The sequence below is a fragment of the Paramisgurnus dabryanus genome, chromosome 4 (assembly GCF_030506205.2).
Source record: "Paramisgurnus dabryanus chromosome 4, PD_genome_1.1, whole genome shotgun sequence".
Classification (NCBI taxonomy): Eukaryota; Metazoa; Chordata; class Actinopteri; order Cypriniformes; family Cobitidae; genus Paramisgurnus; species Paramisgurnus dabryanus.
Genome location: NC_133340.1, coordinates 41722650 through 41744474, shown reverse-complemented (window position 1 = coordinate 41744474; position 21825 = coordinate 41722650). Strand labels below are relative to the sequence as shown.

Sequence of the window (21825 nt, the reverse complement as noted above, 5' to 3'; positions counted from 1 at the left end):
TGAAGATTAATTTACGTGCCCTTTACTTGAACTGTATCATAACTTTTTCCATCTCAAAACCTGCATGGGAAACATCAAAGATTCATCCGTTAACTTGATCTTTTCCCTGTGTGTAGTTTGTGTGCATCGCACAGCAGGACTACTGCTGCATTCTGAATCAGGTTGAGCAGAACACACAGCGTGTAGAGGAGGAAGGGGAAATCGTCATGGTGAAAGAGCACAGAGAGCTCGACCGGACGGGTACCCGAAAGGGACACATTGTTGTCAAGGTGAGGACTGACATCTCTTTACATGCTTAACTGCACAAGATGACTCTTATGAGGCTGTGCCATTAGTGTTAAGAGGTTGTTATCTGGGCAAATCAGAATCAAGTATTCCAGAGCGCTGTCTAATAATACTTAATATTGTGTTTAATGACCTTCTGTGACAGAAGGAACTATCTAGATATGCTTTATATGTATTATTAAATGAGTATTATACATTTTTAGGGTACTGCTGAGAGGTTAATGCAGCACTTAGTGGAGGATCATTCAGTCGTGGACCCCACATACATCGAAGACTTCCTGTTGACCTATCGTACTTTCTTGCCCAGTCCTCTGATTCTAGGACAGAGACTTCTGGACTGGTTTAATGACCCCTGTTTACGAGACAAGGTAGCATTCCTAAATCATCCTTCTCTGTGGAAACGTGCACATTCGGCTTCTGCTGCACTGCACTTAGTTTCTCTATCTCTCGCAGGTAACACGAGTTGTGCTGTTATGGGTTAACAATCACTTTAGTGATTTCGAAGGAGACCCCGATATGACCAATTTCCTGGAGGAGTTCCAAAACAATCTGGAAAGAGAGGTGTGAACATTATGCTAGCATTACTTAGTCATTATGCATGTGTAACTCAATATAATTTGGATTATATGAATACACAAAAACCTCTGAAGTTTTAAGCATCCTTATAATATCCCCCTCTTTTTTTTTTTTTTAAGAAAATGACTGGGCAGCTGCGGTTGCTCAACATAGCTTGTGCTGCTAAAGCCAAACCCAGGGTGATTACAATAACAAGGGCTTCTCGGGAAACGCCCCTCCCCTTTACGCTTATTGGAGGAGCCGAACGAGGGACACACCTATTCATTAGCAGTGTGGAGGTGGGAAGCAAAGCAGAGGAGGCGGGGCTTAAGCGTGGAGACCAGGTACCACCTTTCGAACCTTAATGTATTAAACACTGGATACTGAAACAGCTTATGAAACGTTGTCTATGAAATTCTAGCTAAGTCTTTTTTTGTGATTTGTTGGGTACATAAAGTGATGTAAAGATAATTATGTGAAAATATAACCTTGATGTCTTAAATATTAAGTAAAGCCATCCTAAAAATGTAAATCAATGTAAAATCAATGAGTGCTATTTAAACTTGGGTTCTTCTTATCTCATAAGTTTTAAACTTCAGCCTTGATTTTCTGAACAGTGTCACATATATTGTTCTGTCCTTATGTTTGTGTTAACCGTTTTTTTTTTTTGTGTGTGTGCAGATATTGGAGGTGAACGGGCAAACCTTTGAGAACGTACAATTGTCCAAAGCAACTGAAATTCTAAGGAACAACATCCAGCTGTGTATGAGCGTCAAAACCAACCTCCTGGGTGAGATTCCCACTGGGATACATCTTCCAACACTCAAAACACTCAGGCTTAAACCTGAAGTATATTTCCATTTTTACGGACGCAAATTTCTTCATTAGAGTAGTATGCGCACCACCCGATTTTTGTAACCGCTTGCACTTTGTACGCATAGGTCAAGCATGCACGTACATTAGGGTGGTCCGTCCTTATAATGGGTCCATTTTTTTTTTATGTTCAACTCTCACCCCCTAAATGTGTTTGGATATCAATAAAAACGCACTGTGCAAAATTTTGCATTGTTCCTACAATATCTAGAGGTTGCTCAAAGCCTTTGAATATTTCCTGAAATCACATATTTTTGCAAAATCTGTACTATTTAAAAACGCACAACACACATAAACTTGCTTCTTGGAGGGTAACTTTGTTCCAGTTATTTTAGTCTCGTCTGATCCGAGTAACCATATAGCTGACTTGCTTCGTATTGCTTCAGCCATTGTCTCAGTGTATATTGTTGTCTATTGTGCTTCATTCACATTGAAGCTTTCTTCTTGCTTTGAAGACATATCACAACTAAAACAGAAGTTTTAATTGCACTGAGCATGGTCAAATAAGTCCATTGTTGCCATAAGTATATATTATTAAACAATTATACGTGCTAGCACAAAGTATCACATAATAAGCAATTGTGTTAAACTTAAAAAGTCATGAGCAACCTCTAAATATTAATAGATATTGAGAAAAATTTTTTATTTATTCAAACATATTGGTGGGGTGAGCGCATGAAGTTTAAAAATAAGGACCATCCTAATGAGTATGTATTATAGGCCAGTAGAGGCACTTTGTGCTTGTACGTGTAAAATAAACTATACTTTGCAAGGATGTGCTTTCGACTGTGCGTTCGTTCGCATGCACGTAAATAAACAGACTACACTTTGGGTTTTAGGCAAAGGCCTTTTAGGGAAGTCGCAACAATTGGTGGCCATGTTTGCAACACCTCTGGACCATTATTGCAGTCATGCATGACTAAAGTCCTATCTACTTGAAAGGGGAAAAACAGATATATTTGAAATCTAAAATGTTAAACACTTTTTTGAGGTTTGTTTCAGCTCCTGCCCATGCACACAGGTTGGCCTGTTCATGATTGCTTTATTTAACTAGAAGACGTGACTTTTACCGCCAGTGCAGACAAATTGAGCATTGCATTTCCCCCATTTCTAGTAATAGCAGTGTGCAGTCTTGCTATATTTATTATTTGTTATTATTGCCTTCGTAACATCTTTTGAAATCCTCTTTTCTCATTCTTCTCAGTCTTCAAGGAACTTGTGGCCAGGGTGGCAGAGGAAATAAAAAACGGCGTTCCCCATCTTCCAAAGATCGGTGATGGAAAGAAAAATAGCCGTTTCTCTGTACCTGATCTTGGAGCTGGCACTGATGTCATAGGTCAAGATAAAGTCAGCAAAAAGGCCAAAGCACACACTATGGGCGGCCGAATAAAACTGATGAAGATTCTAGACAAGACGCGCATGAGTATCCTACCTCAGAAACCTTACAGGTACACACACACACATTCTTATTTCGCTTTATAGTTTTGGTTTAAAGCAGGCAGGTATACATTTAGAAACATTGAGACCTCAGAAGGAATTTTTTTCTTATACACAGTATGTTGCTAAATTTAAATGTTTTTAGGAATGTATTACATCTACTCTTGTGGTTTCTGTGATGAATTATAATGTGGAAATCAGCAGGAAATATAAATGACGTAATGTTTATTTTGTACACAATAGTGCTGAGTCATTGTTTCCGTTTTCAGCAGTGACCTCGGGTTGGGCCAGACCCAGGATGACAGCATTGTGGGATTGCGACAGAACAAACTGGCCCCGCCCACCATAGCGGGCAGTGGAAATCTCTCATCCAGTAACCCTGACCTGGCCCAGGGCCAGCAGCGCATTATCGACTACAGTACACAGCCACCAGGTAAATCCAAACAGATCACAACATGCACTAAAAACTCTGATAACCTTAACCGTTGGTACACATACAAAATCCGATCTGAGTCAAACCTTTTTAGTGTAGTCATCGCTGCAGCTTATTAACCTTCCACCTAGGAAGACATTTTATTTATTTACCTCTTTCCCCACCAGCGTTTAAATTTTTTATGAATTACACCAAAGTTTAATGCCTTCCAGAAAAATTTCTACTTTAAATGTAAAAACATACAATATATGAAATGAAAGAACAGATCGTCTGCTTTCAATAAAACAATCTTCATTTGCTCTCTTATCAAATCTCAAATATGAGTAGGTTTCTTTAAAAATAGCAAATTTTGAACAAAAAGCTGAGATAATTGCATTTTTGTAAAAGACTTTTGTTAGAGATCACATCCAGAACATACATACATACATACAAACATACAGAGTTTTTATTGTTTTGGATCAGAGGACGCTTTAGTGTTTTATAAGTTGGGTAAGTAAGAGTGACACCTAGTGGATAATAGCGAAAACATGCATTGCTGTGAAAAGGGACATTTTTTCTTAAAGGAACACAAGTTTTTTTGAAAATATGCTCATTTTCCAGCTCCCCTAGAGTTAAACATTCGATTTTTACTGTTTTGGAATCCATGCAGCTGATCTCCGGGTCTGGTGGTACCATTTTTAGCATAGCTTAGCATAATTCATTGAATCTGATTAGACCATTAGCATCACGCTCAAAAATAACCAAAGAGTTTCAATTTTTTTCCTATTCAAAACTTGACTCTTTTGTAGTAACTCTTTTGTATAGGAACTATACCCTCATTCTGGCGTAATAATCTAAGACTTTGCTGCTGTAACATGGCTCCAGCAGGCGCAATGATGTTACGCAGCGCCTGACAATAGTCCCCTGCTATTGAAAGTTACCAAGGGGACTATTTTCGTAATATCACTACAGCTACTGCAGCCATGTTACAGCAGCAAAATACTTGATTATTACGCAAGAATGAGAGCAAAACTCTGCACCCTGTTTCTTAAAGATTTCTGGGTGCTTGCCATTTTGAGAAAGGTCATGCAAGTTTTTTTATGTTCATTGGGTGGTTTTAAGGTTTTAAGACCATACAACATTAACCCAGTAACATACACGACATACTCTTCACCCTACTGTATTTTTCTTGGATTCTGCTGCTCATAAATGCATTCTCCCCCACTGCTGCGTTTGTGTCCCTGCCTTCCTCAATATTTCTGTTATATTCGTGCAAAGTTTTAACATCCCTGCTACCCTCTCCTTGCTCACAGCTCCTGGATTCACTCGTGAGTATTCGTACACTGCTGCAGTTTGACTCCCTGATTCTTCAGACATCCGTCTTTCTAGAAATCGTATCTGTTAAACCTCATAGATGCCTGTCTTACCTAATTGCCTGTCTATCTCTCTCTACAAGATTGTAGTACAATTTTGGCCACCTTTACTTGAATGTCTTCTCTGGCGATCTCTTTAGCCCTGTGTAGCTCTCTTAATTCTTTTACGGATTCAACGTTTTTTTTTTGCAGAACAGTCGACAAACTCAATGGCAAAGTTTTGGCACTGAAGGCCCACACATCCCACATTTGCAGTTACGTTAATACAACTAGTCATCGCTTGCTAAAAACACTTTGAGGAATTGGAAAAAGTTTTTCTTGAAGCGAACACAAAAAGGGTGTAGCTATGTGTTTTGGCAGTAGACGGTGTTTTGCCCGGTAGCCTAGCAAAACTGAGTCAAACTAAGTCAAAGTGTGCACGCCTTTAAGATGTGGGATTATTTCTATATGCTGCATCTCTTGACCACCATTATTTTTAATAGACTGGTGTATGTTGTGCCGTCTGCAAAACTTGCCAATGGGTCAGGTCCTTCCCTTTTCCTAACTGTCATCTATGGGCCGCTCTTATTTTACTTTTCTGTAGCTGCAGCTTATGCTTAGCGTTTGTTTTTGTTATAGTTTTTCACAAGGTCGGCCTTTCATATTGTTTTTTTTTTCTGGAGAACTTCCTTTGTTTTATCTTACTTTTACTTTTGTAATCATTATGTGTGACAAATTTCCTAGATGCTGATTCGGAGATGCTGCTATTAGCTTCCGAACTTTCTGAACAACTTCTCTGTTAGGCTTTTTCTTATACCTGGTTTGAATCTATCTCTTCTATGTTGTTCATTCATCTAATGGTAGTTTTAGAATCTGCATGTAATCCGTTCTATGCGGGAATATTTGGATCATCGTGTTGGTCTTGGGAAAATGTATTTTATGTGGTTTGTTTTTCTAACTTTTCATTTGCAGAATTGCAAGAGCAGGTGCTGCGTGTTTTCAAGGCAGACCAACAAAGTCGTTACTTGCTGATCAATAGGGACACCACAGCTAGAGAGGCAGCCAATCAGGCCATACGAGAGTTTGGTTTGACAACATCATCCGAAGCCTATTCGCTCTGTGAGGTGTCAGTCACGCAGGAGGGCGTCATCAAACAGAGACGACTTCCTGATCAACTCTCCAAACTAGCCGATAGGATACAGCTCAGTGCCAGGTTTGGTTTTCACAATCACGCCTATATCAAATAAACACAAAGTCAGTATTTAAAAAGTCAGTTTTAGAGATTTATTATAATAATGGCTGGATGTTTATTTTGTCAGGTACTATCTAAAGAACAACATGGAGACGGAGACGCTCTGTTCAGATGTGGAAGCTCAGGAGATGCAGCGAGAATCTCAGGTCTCTCTGTTATCTTTGAGCTCAGTTGAGATAGCCAATCAGCTGTCAGCGCGCAACTATCTTCTCTTCTCGAGCATCGAACCAACCGATTACATCATTGACCTCTTTAAGCTCCGCCCACACGATCCTCCCAGCAACCTTCGCAACTTCGAAGGTCTTGTGAACCAAGAGACCTTCTGGGTCGCCACAGAGGTCGTACAGGAAAGCAATCCGGCCAAAAGAATGAAGATCATCAAGCACTTTATAAAGATCGCCCTTCACTGCCGTGACTGCAAGAACTTCAACTCCATGTTCGCCATCATCAGGTATTAACATCTAGAAAAAAATACTTATTAATTAACGTTTAAAAGCATCCTGTGTGGTGCCTCATGAAGTCAAGTAGCTTATATTTGTATTTGCTATTCGTAGCGGGTTTAATCTGCCACCCGTCTCTCGATTGCGGTCCACATGGGAACGCTTGCCTGGAAAATACGAGAAACTTTTGGAAGAACTTCAGGATGTGTTCGACCCGTCGCGCAACATGGCCAAATACCGCAACCTTCTCAACAAGCACAACCTCCAGCCGCCCGTCATTCCTCTGTTTCCTGTCATCAAAAAAGACCTCACCTTCCTTCACGAGGGTAAACCACATCCCTGCATTTAAATGCACTTAGGCTATTTGCCTTTTTACTGTTCATAGCGATCTTTATGGAAACTAGTAAAATACTTTTTATGTAATAAAGGTTAAAATATTTTGGGTATGTTTAATCAAATAAATGAAAATGTATAAATAAATGAATTGTAAGGTGTCTATTATCCAAAGTATTAGTGTTAACCCTTAAACATGGGTGTGTTTATAGGCAACAACTCTAAGGTGGATGGTCTGGTGAATTTTGAGAAATTGAGGATGATCGCCCGAGAGATCAGGCATGTGTTTCGAATGGCCTCCATCACAATGGACCCTGCATTGCTTTTTAAAACCAGGTACCCTCCTCACCCACGAAGCTAATGGTTAGGTTGTATAAGTTGAGATGTTAAATGACACAGACACACACTTATCACATACAGTGTGCTGTATATCCATTGCTGAAAGACAATTTCTGTTGTCAGTCATTGTGTGCTTGGTGTCTATCCTTTATATGGGCCTTTGCTGTGTGGGCTTCACTGTCTAAGCACTAGTGTCTTTTTGTCTCCTCGTTCTCTCCATTTTCTGTTCTTCGTCCTCGCGGCTCTGTGTTTTAGGAAGAAAAAGTGGAGGAGTCTAGGGTAAGTGGGAACGCTACTGTCTCTCGTTTTCTCTTTCACTTTCTCTGTTTAAAGGTAAAGTGTGTAATTTCTCCACCACTAGCATCACCGGAGGGAATGAATGGTTCTTGGTGATTTTCCGAAACACTTTAGGTCTCTACCATTGGTCTCACAGACAAGTAGTCCCGCCACAAAATTATCATATTGGTTAGACATTGTTGCAACAGAATTTAAATATTGTAAGGGTTGTTTGTTTAGTTCTTCACTGCAAATTAAAGGGTACAATGTGGGGTTTTAGTTGCATAGCAACCAACGGCTTAGTTCACTCTCACCCCTCAATTTCGAAACGCATGGAGAAACTATGGAAGCTGCCACAGGACAAACATGTCGCTGTCTGAGACAAAGGGAGGAAATGTGCTCTGCAGATCAGTTTGTCCATTAAGGGCTACTGTAGAAACATAAAGGTGACTTCCTTGTAAGTGGACCCGTAGTTTGTGTTGATAAAAACAGCTCATTCTAAGGTAATAAAAACAATACAGTTCATTATGTTAGGTCTTTATACACCACTGATCATGTAGTTATGTATATTATATTGTATTTAAGTCAAGAGATCTTTCTAAAGGTTACACATTGCACCTTTAAGCTCAAATTGGGGAAAGTTTTATTTGAATAAAAAATGCACACTTCACCTTTAACTGTTATGTTGTGTTCTTAACTCGCTTCCCAAAAACACTTTGTTTGGTAGTCCAGCCTGTTTTAGATGCACTGTTTGTAAAACCATATATGTTCAAATGCTCTCTTTCACCTTCTAGAAAAGCATGAACTTTTTCTGATGTCCGGTTATTTAACCAGTTTTATCTTTGATACTTTGTGTAATATCTTTGTGTAATATTTCCTTACACAGGGGTCTCAAACTGCCAGCCCACCATCCCTCTTTATGCAGCCCACATCTATTAGGGCTGGGTATTGATTCAGATGTTTCAGATCGATTCGATTCCGATTCTCTGCACGATTTTTATACCCGATTCTCGATTCAACTCAATGAATATAGATAATATAAAATATTATATTATATTTTAATATATTGGAATATAGACTGATTGAATGCATGACAGGCTCGCCTCTCGCTCCTTAGTAACATCGTGCAAAGCAAAAAAAGGGTGACATCTAGTGGAGAAGACTAGTAATTAGATTAAAGTTAATCTAACGTTCAATGTTTGCGGAAATAAAATGGGAAAAAAACGATTCGTGGCCTGTGAGAATCGATTTTGAATCAACCACAGAAAAAAAAACGATTAATCGAAAAATCTTTTTTTTGCCCAGCCCTAACATCTATTGTCAAAAACATAACAATTCGGCCTCCAGAAGATTTTTATTTACCAAGTTTTATATTGTTTGATACTTCAAGGCGCTGTATGTAGATTTTCTACTGTACAACATATAAAAAACAATAATATTTTTGCAGATATGTATGAAACATTTCATTTTCTCTGAAAAACAATGCTGTAGCCACTTATACACTCTAAAAACAAACGGTGCTTTATAGCACCAAAAGTGGTTCTTTGATCGTAATCATAGAAGAACCATTTTTAGTGCCCTATAGCACCGGTGAAGCACCTGTGTAGAACCATATAGGGACCATATTGCACCAGATATGGTTCTACCATAGCACTATATGGTTCTACACGGGTGCTTCACTGGTGCTCTATGGCACTAAAAATGGTTCTTCTATGATTACGAGCAAAGATCCACTTTTGGTGCCATATAGCACCGTTTGTTTTGAAGTTCTGCATTTGTTTTTGTTTGGTCTGTGTGATCCTACCACTGCCAATTTATCCAAGAGAGTATTTAGACAGCTCTGTTGCTTAATTAAATTCGCAATGGACCATAAATGCAACCTCCATAATAAGCCGCAAATTGAAGTATAAATATTCACAAAAGCGAGTTTGTAATTGAGTGCCGCAAGGATGACGTATTTTTGTAGGCCAACCTTGAAAGTTAGCGGGACACTGGTTCCCTCGCTAAAAAGCCAATACATTTTTCCCATACACTTTTGGATTATTGCAAAAAATAAGCTCTGTGTTTAACAAAAGTTTATCATACATAGGCGTTTTGTCTAACAAGGTAATTTCAGGGCCTCGAAATTGCGACTGTTTTGGTCGCATATGCGACCTTAAAATATATGTGGGAGCATTTGTGCGACTGCCTATTTTGTTGTGGTGTGACTTGATTTAGATTGTGTATGCTGTGTGCTGTTCCAGGTTCAGCATTCTCTCCAACATTACATAACATCAAATTTCACCTTAAGTTCTTGTGTTTAATGAAGAGCGCAGATTGGCTAATATAAATGTCAATCATTTCTTGTTGCCGTGCTACGTTGGTACGCAAAGCGCGAAAATGTGAAAAAACGAACCGCGAGCATGAAGAGAACGAGGCGACTACAGCCAATGTTACTACTGTATTAATTCATAACGACAGTCCGGATTTAAATGCAACTTCACCACCGGAAAATAAGGCTTAACGTTAAACCTTTCGGAGAGAGGCTTAAAGATTACGAGTGGCTCCGTTATGAAAATGGCTCGATGTTACTGTGTTTACTGTAAATCCTGTGAAACGGAGGTTGCAGGTAAAACGGCGTTGGTGGCAGAATCCATACATTTTAAGCGCGAGACCTTGCTTAAACATGGCGAAAGTGCCAAAAACACAAGAATTGTCATGACAAATGTGTTCATTATTGATGGAGACACGGACCTGTCTATCAAATAGTGTTTGATGATGTATGTGCGCATCCTGCTTGAGGGACATCCGACAGACATCCTTGTATTCCATGTTATGGTGGAACACGACAATGCTGATGGTATGTTTTTAAAAACATTGCCTATTTAGTAGTAATATCATCCTGGTAATGCAGTTATCAATACCAATATATATTAGCCTTCTATATTAGGGTCACTTTTGTAATGTCACCATCAATCAGTGTTTTACGTGTTTGCTAGATTTTCTATTGTAATCTCATTTGTGTTTCCTGTAATTGTTAAATTATTATTGCTGCTATACTATTTAAACAGCATTTGGGTATTATTTTAGTAATCTATGCAGCAAAAAAAGACAAAATTTCAAATCTTGGCCATAGGATGTGAAAAGATGAATACATGGTGCTTCATAATTTTTGGATGAGTTCGCATAAATTTTTGCTGGTGCTCCTAACTCTTTAAAGTTGGGAGCACCAGTGCTACCAAATAAAAAAGTTAATTTTGAGCCCTGTAATTGGCACAGATGAACTCGATTGTCATCAATTTTGAAGTCTAAAAGCATTTTTTTCTAATTAACTTATTTAGGGTGTTTTCACACATGTTGGAGCGCACCAAATTACATTGTATAATTTTTCAGTTAGTCCAGTTTTGTGTTTTTACCATACTTAAAACACCGGACCGTACACCATGTGACAAATGTCAGCGCTGTCGTTGGTCTCAGACAGCTCTACCCCATGACCACCCCCACATGTTTCCATGACAACCAGCCTGACACAAAGAGCGAAGCTAGCAAGATATGGAGATAAACGATGCACGTCTTTGCAAAGTTTCTATTTTTTTAACGCAAAATTGCCAACTGATCTATTAAAGCCCTTCTCACGGAGCCGTTTGCTAAAAATCCCGTTATGTCACTATTTGTGTGTGTGGAGGACAGCTGTGGATTTATAAAATCATCAGCTCATACCTCCAGGAGACAGCGAATCTCTGCAACAGCCCAAGATCGCCTTGTTTTTGTTAACCCACAATATAACAAACAATTTACGTCACGACGGAAGCCCAGTGGCTCAAACATGTGGAGAACTTCCTGTATTTGGTTAGTCCCGAGGTCGAGCAGCGTTCACACCACAGATGGGTCGCACCAGAGTTCGTCGACAGACGCTCTGAGACCACCTGTTTAAAGCGGTCTCGGAGCAGCCTTTTAGTGCTCACCAGAGCTTGAGGATGTTGTGTTCACACTGACCCAAATGAACCGTACAAAACGGACTGAAAGCTAATTTGGGCCAACCTGAACAGTGCCAGTGTGAAAGCACCCTTAGACTTTAAAATTCATAAAAGTTGTTTTTATCTGTGAAGATGAAATACTGCTGTGACTGAAGAAAATCTAATATAAATCAAAGCGGAAACACTACCTGGTGCCAAAACGGTATATAAACGTATTTAAGATTTTTTTTTTAAAGTTATTTAAGATATGGTTAAGAAAATATTAACTTACTGTTCTCAAATAATGTGTTTTAAAAAGATGGAAACCACTGTTTATTATATGCTAAATAATATAAATGTTGAAATGGCATTACTGTTCTCCAGCGAGATGTCACTTGAGACGAGATGCCCCGAGCCAGTTTGAGACCTCTGCCTTTACATGTAGTTTTCTAATGTAGTTAGTCCGCTCTGTGTTGTGCATGTGAATAATACTCATGGCTACGCTAACCAATTTCTCCAGGTTCCACTTTATTTATTTTGATATGTTCACTAAATAAGCTGGTTCAGTAACACATATTGTTACTTGTCTGTGTGTGTAGATCTCTGAGTCAGGTGAGCAGCTCATCTCTGTCTGACATCGGAACGATGGGCGGGAAAAGGAAGGGTAGGCGGAGTTCTTTCCTCAGCACTAAGAAACTCTATGAGGTGGAGATGATGAGCAGACGCGTGCGGCAGTATTTAGACTCGCACTCTCTCGAGAGCAACGAGGACAAGCTTCATGAGCTCTCTATACTGTGTGAACCACCCAACAGCGCGAGTGAGTCTCCGCAAACTAACACACATTCGACTTTTTCATTTTTTTGTTTCCTGTACGCGCCATACACAATGAACATAGTAAAATAAAAAATGTGTATGGTTGTTCTACAGCAGGTCAGGACATAGCAAAGTAGTTGTAATGGAAATTAAACTCTTTTAGTCTTTCAGTTAGGAATCAATCAACCACAGAAATACAAACCAACAGCTTTATATTTAATAAAAAGACTACGGTTTCATTCTGTAGTGCTGTATTTTAAATGAGCAACTACAAATTTGTTTTGTGTACTTCAAAACATCCGATAATGGTCTTAAAATGAATATTGCAACACATCTGCCTTTTATACTCAAGGTCTGCAAATGGCTGCTGATGTTGTGTTTGTGCTTGTTTTCAGCACTGAAGAGCTCAGGTGACAGGAGAAGAGCGGATGCATCACCTGTCAGTCAGAGAAGCTCCACTCCTCAGCACATAAATGGAAATCCTGGCCGCAAGAAATCAATCGACAAAGACATGCTGCCATTCGGTTAGCATCTTTTCTTTAAACACAAAGGATGAGTTTAAATGGCATCTGAGCACCCTCTGCTGGTGGTTTTTAGTATTAGAGATATTCAGATAAGTTGGTGTGTCGCATTCAATAAGATTCTTCCTCTTTCAGAAGAGAGACAACGAAAGCTCACGGAGGGCAGCCAATCAGATGCCTCGTCTCTGGTTTCCTCTCCGCGTACCTCACCTCGTAATACACCTAGAAAAGGTATTTTAACTAGGTATTGATATTTGTATGTAAGGAATTGTAAAAGGAGTGTTACACTTACAGTTATTTCTCATTGTCTTACAGCCCCACAGTTGGTGGTGAGCGATGCATCAGATCAGTTGAGTTTGTTAAGCTCCTCCTCCTCTGATTTCATCATAAATGACGACCACACCCATGCTCAAGCCCATACGCTGACACACCCACTCAACACGCGTAGGGCGGAACCTGACCAAATAAGCCTTGGGTAAGAGATTTGCACACATCCATCTAATAGTTAAGTATATTTTATATAGTCTTGGATTCTGATTGGTCACCCAGTTACTGTGTGGATATGTGCAGTAGATAAAAGCCAAATAATAATTTGGTTTCACAGGAACAAGGTTTTTAGCTGAATAATAGTACTTTAAAGGGCGGTTTCCTGGATAGGGATTAGACTAGTCCTAGACTAAAATAAATGCTAGAGATATCCAAACTGAAAACTACTTGCACTGACATATCTTACAGGGTTCCCACGGGTCCTTGAAATCCTTGAAAGTTTGTAAATCTGGGGGAAATAATTCAAGGCCCTGGAAAGTTTTTGAAAATATACATACATAGATACAGGGCATTTAAAGTGTTTGAATCTATTTTAGATTCTGGTAAAAAAATCCATATTATTCTCTCTGTAGTGTAGGATAATATCATAAAAATTCTAGACTTTTTAAGCTCACTTGCTAAAATGTTCGCTTTAAATGCTTATATCTTCTGTATGCGAATGTCGATTCATATCAAAATGCTTTTTTGCATAGTTGTTTTGTGACACATGATAACATCTCGGGTTACGTATATAACTGTTGTTCCTTGAGAAAGGAACAAGACGCTGCATCTACCTTGTCATACTTCCTGCTTCCCTGTAACGCCGTCTTTGGCAATATTTCAGATACCGATATACTTTCTGGCTCACCCTGTCTTTGTCGTTAAGCCTCACCATTGGTTGAATTTGATATACACATTCAGACGCACTTACCACTGGAGGCGTCCCCAAATTGTCACCGCAGTGACGCAGCGCGAGTTCCCTCGAAAGGGAACTGTAACAATGTTTCTTAAAAGGTAACACGATGTAACCTTGCTCTCACTTGAAGTGTGTCCCTACATTTAGTCCTTGAATGTGAGGGTATTGGACCTGGAAAGTCCTTGAAAGGTCCTTGAATTTGAAGTTAACTAAGGTTTGGGAACCCTGATCTTAAAATACATCAGTGCCCTATGTTTTGCTTTAAAATGCACACAAGTAATGTTTTTAGTAAGGCATGTTTGTTAAAACTAGTTATTTCAGAATTAAACTAAGGTCTAGTCCTGGCTTAAGCTAAACCACCCCTAAATGTATTTCCTTCACTGTGTGGTAAATTTTGCCTACCAGGACTTTTATCCTCACAAAATTTATATTATCATACATTGATAACTCATATTTTTTTTTCTCAGGTCCTACTCCCTGACTCAGGATCTGTGCGACCGGGCATCATTGGATGCAGCAGACAGCGGGCGTGGCAGCTGGACGTCCTGCTCTAGCGGTTCCCATGACAATATCCAGAGTATCCCACATCGTATCGGTTATTATGACAATCGCAGCAGCTGGGAGACACTGTCTGAAGGGATTGGACGTAGTCATACGAGCACTCCTACCGGATGCTGGGGCGAAGAATTGGAAGGCGACACAGGAACGATAAAACGTAGAGGTGGAAAAGATGAGACTCCAAATACGCCAAGTGTCGCGAGTCGAAGGGAAGGGCGTTTTAGAGAGCCACCACCCACTCCACCGGGTTACACAGCTCTTTCATTGGCTGAGACAGACAGTCCTCAAGTTCATGCTCATGGGAGACGGCCACCGGACTACAACGCAGCGCTGCAAAGGTCCCGATTTGTAAAAAGATCATGTGAACATCCTTCACAAGTACGCCCAACAAGCAGATTACCAGCATACAGCCATTGCCAGTCACCACGACGACCACAACAAGATGGTATGTTTGTAAAAAATGCTGAAAATAGACCAATTGCAGGTTTTGGGAAATAAACTTAAATTTATTGGTTCTTTTTCTTCATCTTTTACAGAAAACGAGCAAATATCTGCTGTTTGAATGTCTTTGCCCCAAAGTTTTACGACAATCCATTGACATGACTGAAACATGTGGAAACATGGCTGAATGAACTACAGCATAGCATTTTGGGTCTTCACAGAGGTCACAAGGTTTTGGCACTTTTAACAAAACAAAGAAGAAGGAACAAAACCAAACAGTGCACAATTAAATGAAGGTCATCGTCTCGTTTTAAGTAAGAACTGGTGAGAGATGATGCGAATGTGATGCAATGTATCAGTGTTACATGCAAACAGTGTTATTTCATTTCTTACGAAAGGTTTAGTCTACCATGTTACTTGAGTGTGTGTGTGTGTGTGTGTGTGTGTGTGTGTGTGTGTGTGTGTGTGTGTGTGTGTGTGTGTGTGTGTGTGTGTGTGTGTCTGTGCTTGAGTGTGTGTGTCTGTGCTTGAGTGTGTGTAAGTGTTATATTTACCACAGAGGGAGACGTAGCCCTCTTCAAACACTTGAAAACATAGACTGAGAAGCTGTCCCATAGACCTCAATAGTCTCAGATGCCTTTGTGTGCAAACATCAGTGTTTATTATATGGTCATTTTAAACTTGTCTTTTCTTATATGATCATGTCCAACTTTGCCACAGGCTTTTGTTTGAGAATATTTTATGTTTTGTATTTTTATTTAATTTTATCTGTCAATTCCATTATTCCTGGCTATCTAAATGATATATGGCACAAATCATGAATTGTTGCACACAAGTTTTCAAAAGCAAGATATATTTTTTGTAGTCAAGATGATATATAGTTGTTACAATAGGGTGGTCATGATATGGTCAGTAGTACATATTTACAGCAGTATATTTTCCTTAGAATGTCATGATGAATTGTGTTAGTTGAAATGTATCGCTTATAGCTCCTTGTGTTATACCCAGCCAAATCTATAAGTACCACATGTATTTCTACGTCTTTTACAAAGACAACTTGCAAAGTCTGTAACTACTTTGTATTTTTAATACAACTATTGTAAATATTGGTTATATTTTGTTAAAAAAATTCAGAGACCTATTCTGTTACAACGCAAATCTGCTACAAATGACTGATGAAAATAAACACTGTAGCAATGACTTTCAGTTTTGGTCTTGTATTACAAAATTTGCTGTCAGGATTTTTTATGCTTTTTGAATCTTTAATGTTTGCAGGTTTACGAAGCACATCCTAAAGGTATAAAATATTTGAGCTGATAACCAGGGGTGTAGCACAGGATCGTGGGCCCTATACAAAGATACTGTGCAGGGGCCCCATATCACTTTTTTAAAGGATACTGTAAAATGAATTGTAATTTGCATTTTTGTTTCTATACACAAGGACACATTCAAACAAAAATACAGCTAAGTAGCACAATAAAAACATGAGTAATGTAATAATAAACATGTTTTGAAAAAAAAATTAGAGTTATCTGGTTTTGGAACCAATCTCTTCATATCATGTATAACAAAGTGTTGTTGCATTCATGCCAATGCAGCAGCACTGCAAAAATTATTTTTGGCATAATTTGTCCTATACTTTAAAAAAGATGGAGCACCTCAGTATCTATTAAGACATAAAAATTGCATAATTTAATTGAACTGTTTTATTAACAAATACAATTAACCATTAAACAATTAACATGGCATCTGTGGAGTAAAACATTGCAGCATTTCCGAACAAATCAATAAAAGCGAAAGACTAACTGAAAATGGCACTTTGCCTCAAACGCAGGTCTGGATAAATCTATAAATAAAATAAAAAGCTGGTAGCTGGTTTAAGCTGTTCCTCCCAGCCTAGCGAAGCTGGTCAAGCTGGGGGTGAGTTCAAGCCTAGACTAGGGCCCGTATGTATAAAACTTCTTAGAAATGCTCTTAAGAATAGTCTTAAGCTATGACTTGTGAAGTGTCAAATGAAGTGACTATGAAGTGTCAAAAAATTCTTAGTAAGGAGTAGGATCAGTCTGAGAATAGGAGACATTTATAAAGAGAAAGTGCTGTCTTAAGTGCTGCAAACTGAGGACTACAATGATTTCAACCTAAAATGGCCGCACTTAACCTCAGAATCAGCCAGTAGAAAGCCGGCAACGGTACATTCACAGCAGCATGTGACACCATACATTCATGAATCATGAAGACATTACAATTATATTAGTATTTAAATATTTTAATTTAAATTTGCTTCAAGAAATGTTTAACAATATTACAATAAGTACATGCATTTATTTTACACGATTTTGCACCATCTTGGTTAAGTTTTTAACATGTTAATGAAATAGACAAACGTAGTACTATTTAAAAAGTTAAGATGATGAATCACATCATTTGATTTCACTCACAAGCTGTTGATAAGAAAATACTAAAGTTTGCAAAAACTTAGATAAAAATACTTTGATGATCAAGCCTGAATAAGATGATCAAGTTAATTTGGATTTCTCCACTTAAACGCCATTATAATTTTTGCCATCTTTGTCACTTTCACCTTTGGTTTGCTCATTGCTAACATTGCTAAAATCATGTTTTGGGTCAGGGTTTTATACTCTATTTATATCACTTTACATGTAATAATGTCACTGCAACTTGTAGATACTTTGCAATTTTTGAGGTTGATATTGCTATTGTAGATTTTATTTACATTTTATGGTGTTTTATTTAACTGTTAAACCAAAAGCGGCTCTACTTAAAAAAAACTTTCTTCAATTAGTAACACCTATATTTAATTTGATCAAACTTTAACTTTTTACAGTGTATATTTTGCTAATTTATATACCATTTAAGTATATACCATTGCTGTCTTGATAATCCCATAAAAAATCTTGGTACTGTGCAAGCACCTGAATAAGTTTCACTAATATACATCTTATACTGTATATTAAATTGTGTAAAATAATATTCATTGTATAAAAAACCTATAATCTTTATATTTCATAATGTTATATTAATTCATATCTACTATCTATATATATACGGGCCCAGCTTAAAAAGTGGTCAAAACACATCGGGGCCAGTGGTGTGGTGGCCGGTGCTCCGACGTGTCATGCTTTCACGCTTGCGGTGGCCCGGGTTTGGTTCCCAGCTCATGGTCGTTTGCCAGTCCCGTGACCCTCTCTCCTCCCTGTGCTTTCCTGTCTTCTCCTCAACTCAGTTGATTAGAAGAAAAAAAGTGATCAAAACACATCTAGACCAGCTTGCTACACCAGCAAAACCAAGCTGGGAGACCAGCAAAAACCATGTCACCAGCTTATGCTGGTCTTAGCTGGATTTTTCAGCAGGGTTGTGCACCAAGTATTTATTTTACAGGCTAGCACCGAGTCAGATCGACATTGTGCAGTTCTTGCCTGACATAAATAATTTGGTTTTCACCTGCTCACATTAGAAAGAAACATGTAAGTTGTTATTTTTTTTCTTGTTCTCCCTCTTTCTTTTCTGATAGACAGATCCAAGTTATGAACACACCCACCGCAGCTATGACTGCACTGTAAAAAGTTGGATCAACTTAAAAATTACTTTAAATGGTAATACTTAAAACATTTAAGTTTTCTCAGCTCAAAATTTTCACAATTTTTTTTTTCACTTAAACACATTATTAGGTGTTACCCTTTGAAGTATTTTTTTAAGTTGATCCAACTTTTCACTTTTACAGTCTCTAAATTAAAATCCTGGAAGTTAATCTGTATTGCAAAAATGTTCATTGTTTAGCAAAATTTCTATTTTTCATGAAATGTTACAATACAAAAAATAAAAAATAAATTATATTAATTATGCAGGGCATAAAGTAAAATAGACAAACCAGTTATTACCTGAAAAAAAGTTAAGGTATTAGGGGTTGTGTACACCAAAACTTTTAAACGCGGCTGAAAACGCCTTGAGGACGCCGAATGCCAGCTGTTTTTCAGCTGAGTGCCAGCTTTCTTCCGCTCTGCACTTTGGTAGCTGTGATACTTCAGCTGCGAGCCGGTTGGTTGCTGTGGTAATGTCCCGCCCCTCCTCCACTGTGATTGGGTGGCCGTGTGAGAACTGACATTGACGAGCGGAGCTTTTCTCCCCAAGTTGAATCTCTTTCAACTCTCGACGCTCAGCGCCGAGCGCGGAAAAAACGCCGAGCGCCGGTTTTCAGCGCGGAAAAAACCCGCTAGCTGCTGGCTTATTTGAAAAACGCCGAGCTTCCATTGGAAACAATTGAAAACATGCGCCGGCCGCGGGCATAAAAGTTTTGGTGTACACAACCCCTTAAAGTCCCCCCACTTCCTAAGGTCCTCTGCCACTGAATTGAAATCCTGGCAATGAATCTGTATGGCAAAAATGTTCATTATTTAGCAACATTTCTATTTTTCCATAAAAATGTTAAGATAAGAAAATATAAAAATATTTATGGAAATTATGCAGTGCACAAAATAAAATAGACAAACCAGTCATTACCTGAAAAAATTTTTTTTACGTGTTTAAGTCCCTCCACCTCCCAAGGTCCTCTGCCACTGAATTAAAATCCTGTCAATGAAACTGTATGGCAAAAATTCTCATTGTTTAGCAACATTTCTATTTTTCATGTAATGTTAACATACAAAAAGAAAAAAATATTTATAAAAATTATGGAGGGCACAAAGTAAAGTAGACAAACCAGTCATTACCTGAAAAAAGTGTTCAGGTATTAATGTCCCTTCACATCCCAAGGTCCTCTGCCACTGAATTGAAATCCTGGCAATGAATCTGTATGGCAAAAATGTTCATTGGTTAGCAACATTTCTATTTTTCCATGTAATGTTACAATAAGAAAATATAAAAAATATTTATAGTAAATATGAAGGACACAAAGTAAAATAGACAAACCAGTCATTACCTGAAATTTTTTTTAGGTATTCGAGTCCCTCCACCTCCCAAGACCCTCTGCCACTGAATTGAAATCCTGGCAATGAATCTGTAAGGAAAAATGTTCATTGTTTAGCAACATTTCCATTTTTCATGAAATGTTTCAATACAAAAATAAAAAAATATTTAAATTAATTATGCAGGGCACAAAGCAAAACAGACAAACCAGTCATTACCTGAAAAAAAATGTTTAGGTATTATAGTCCCTCCAACTCCCAAGATCCTCTGCCACTGAATTGAAATCCTGGCAATGAATCTGTATGGCAAAAATGTTAATTGTTTAGCAACATTTCTATTTTTCCAAAAAATGTTAAGATAGGAAAATATAAAATATTTATGGTAATTATGCAGTGCACAAAATAAAATAGACAAACCAGTCATTACCTGAAAAAAATGTTTACGTGTTTAAGTCCCTCCACCTCCCAAGGTCCTCTGCCACTGAATTAAAATCCTGTCAATTAAACTGTATGGCAAAAATGTTCATTGTTTAGCAACATTTCTATTTTTCATGTAATGTTACCATACAAAAGAAAAAATATTTATAAAAATTATGCAGGGCACAAAGTAAAATAGAAAAACCAGTCATTACCTGAAAAAAGTGTTCAGGTATTAAAGTCCCTCCGTCCAAAGGTCCTCTGCCACTGAATTGAAATCCTGGCAATGAATCTTTATGGCAAAAATTTTCATTGGTTAGCAACATTTCTATTTTTTCATGTAATGTTACAATAAGAAAATATAAAAAATATTTATAGTAAATATGAAAGACACAAAGTAAAATAGACAACCAGTCATTACCTGAACAAAAATGTAAGGTATTAAAGTCCCTCCACTTCCTAAGGTCCTCTGCCACCTATTGAAATCCTGGCAATGAATCTGTATGGCATAAAATGTTCATTGTTTAGCAACATTTCTATTTTTCCATAAAAATGTTAAGATAGGAAAATATAAAAATATTTATGGAAATTATGCAGTGCACAAAATAAAATAGACAAACCAGTCATTACCTAAAAAAAAATGTTTAGGTATTATAGTCCCTCCAACTCCCAAGGTCCTCTGCCACTGAATTAAAATCCTGTCAATGAATCTGTAAGGCAAAAATGTTCATTGTTTAGCAACTTTTCTATTTTTCATGTAATGTTACAATACAAAAATAAAAAAATATAATAACTAGCAAGGTACAATGTAAATTAGACAAAAGAGTAATTACCTGAAAATAAAATGTTTAGGTATTAAAGTCCCTTCACCTCCCAAGGTCCTCTGCCACTGAATTAAAATCCTGTCATTGAAACTGTATGGCAAAAATGTTCATTGTTTAGCAACATTTCTATTTTTCATGTAATGTTACCATACAAAAAGAAAAAAAATATTAATAAAAATTATGCAGGGCACAAAGCAAAATAGACAAACCAGTCATTACCTGAAAAAAATGTTCAGGTATTAAAGTCCCTTCACATCCCAAGGTCCTCTGCCACTGAATTAAAATCCTGGCAATGAATCTGTATGGCAAAAATGTTCATTGTTTAGCAATATTTCTATTTTTGAATGTAATGTTAAGATAGGAAAAAATTAAAATATTTATAGTAATTATGCAGTGCACAAAATAAAATAGACAAACCAGTCATTACCTGAAAAAAAATGTTTAGATATTATAGTCCATCCAGCTCCCAAGGTCCTCTGCCACTGAATTAAAATCCTGGCAATAAATCTGTAAGGCAAAAATGTTCATTGGTTAGCAACATTTCTATTTTTTCATGTAATGTTACAATAAGAAAATATAAAAAATATTTATAGTAAATATGAAGGACACAATGTAAAA

General features: G+C 37.8%; 1 protein-coding gene and 1 long non-coding RNA gene across 6 annotated transcripts in view; one reads left to right on the top strand and one right to left on the bottom strand.

Annotated features, from left to right (window-relative positions):
* Positions 1 to 16244, top strand: part of rapgef2a (Rap guanine nucleotide exchange factor 2a) — a 43512-nt gene extending 27268 nt beyond the window's left edge. For 2 of the 5 annotated variants that reach the window (XM_065254648.2, XM_065254643.2), the window contains 19 exons: positions 117 to 269; positions 489 to 653; positions 739 to 846; positions 981 to 1184; positions 1522 to 1630; positions 2918 to 3161; positions 3420 to 3583; positions 4876 to 4890; positions 5887 to 6127; positions 6234 to 6617; positions 6721 to 6932; positions 7152 to 7275; positions 7534 to 7557; positions 12089 to 12306; positions 12698 to 12826; positions 12959 to 13054; positions 13139 to 13298; positions 14513 to 15048; positions 15140 to 16244. In XM_065254648.2, coding sequence (XP_065110720.1) covers positions 117 to 269; positions 489 to 653; positions 739 to 846; positions 981 to 1184; positions 1522 to 1630; positions 2918 to 3161; positions 3420 to 3583; positions 4876 to 4890; positions 5887 to 6127; positions 6234 to 6617; positions 6721 to 6932; positions 7152 to 7275; positions 7534 to 7557; positions 12089 to 12306; positions 12698 to 12826; positions 12959 to 13054; positions 13139 to 13298; positions 14513 to 15048; positions 15140 to 15165 — 3312 coding nt within the window. In that variant the 3' untranslated portion in view covers positions 15166 to 16244. The remainder of the gene's footprint in view (positions 1 to 116; positions 270 to 488; positions 654 to 738; positions 847 to 980; positions 1185 to 1521; positions 1631 to 2917; positions 3162 to 3419; positions 3584 to 4875; positions 4891 to 5886; positions 6128 to 6233; positions 6618 to 6720; positions 6933 to 7151; positions 7276 to 7533; positions 7558 to 12088; positions 12307 to 12697; positions 12827 to 12958; positions 13055 to 13138; positions 13299 to 14512; positions 15049 to 15139) is intronic. The other 3 variants (XM_065254644.2, XM_065254646.2, XM_065254647.2) reach the window with 3 other exon arrangements.
* A 4772-nt stretch (positions 16245 to 21016) lies between these two features.
* LOC135736153 (uncharacterized) lies at positions 21017 to 21508 on the bottom strand. Its single transcript, XR_010527808.1, has 3 exons — positions 21427 to 21508; positions 21217 to 21297; positions 21017 to 21093 (listed from the first exon to the last, which is right to left on the bottom strand). It is a non-coding gene; the product is annotated as an uncharacterized lncRNA (long non-coding RNA).
* Between the last annotated feature and the right edge of the window lie 317 nt (positions 21509 to 21825).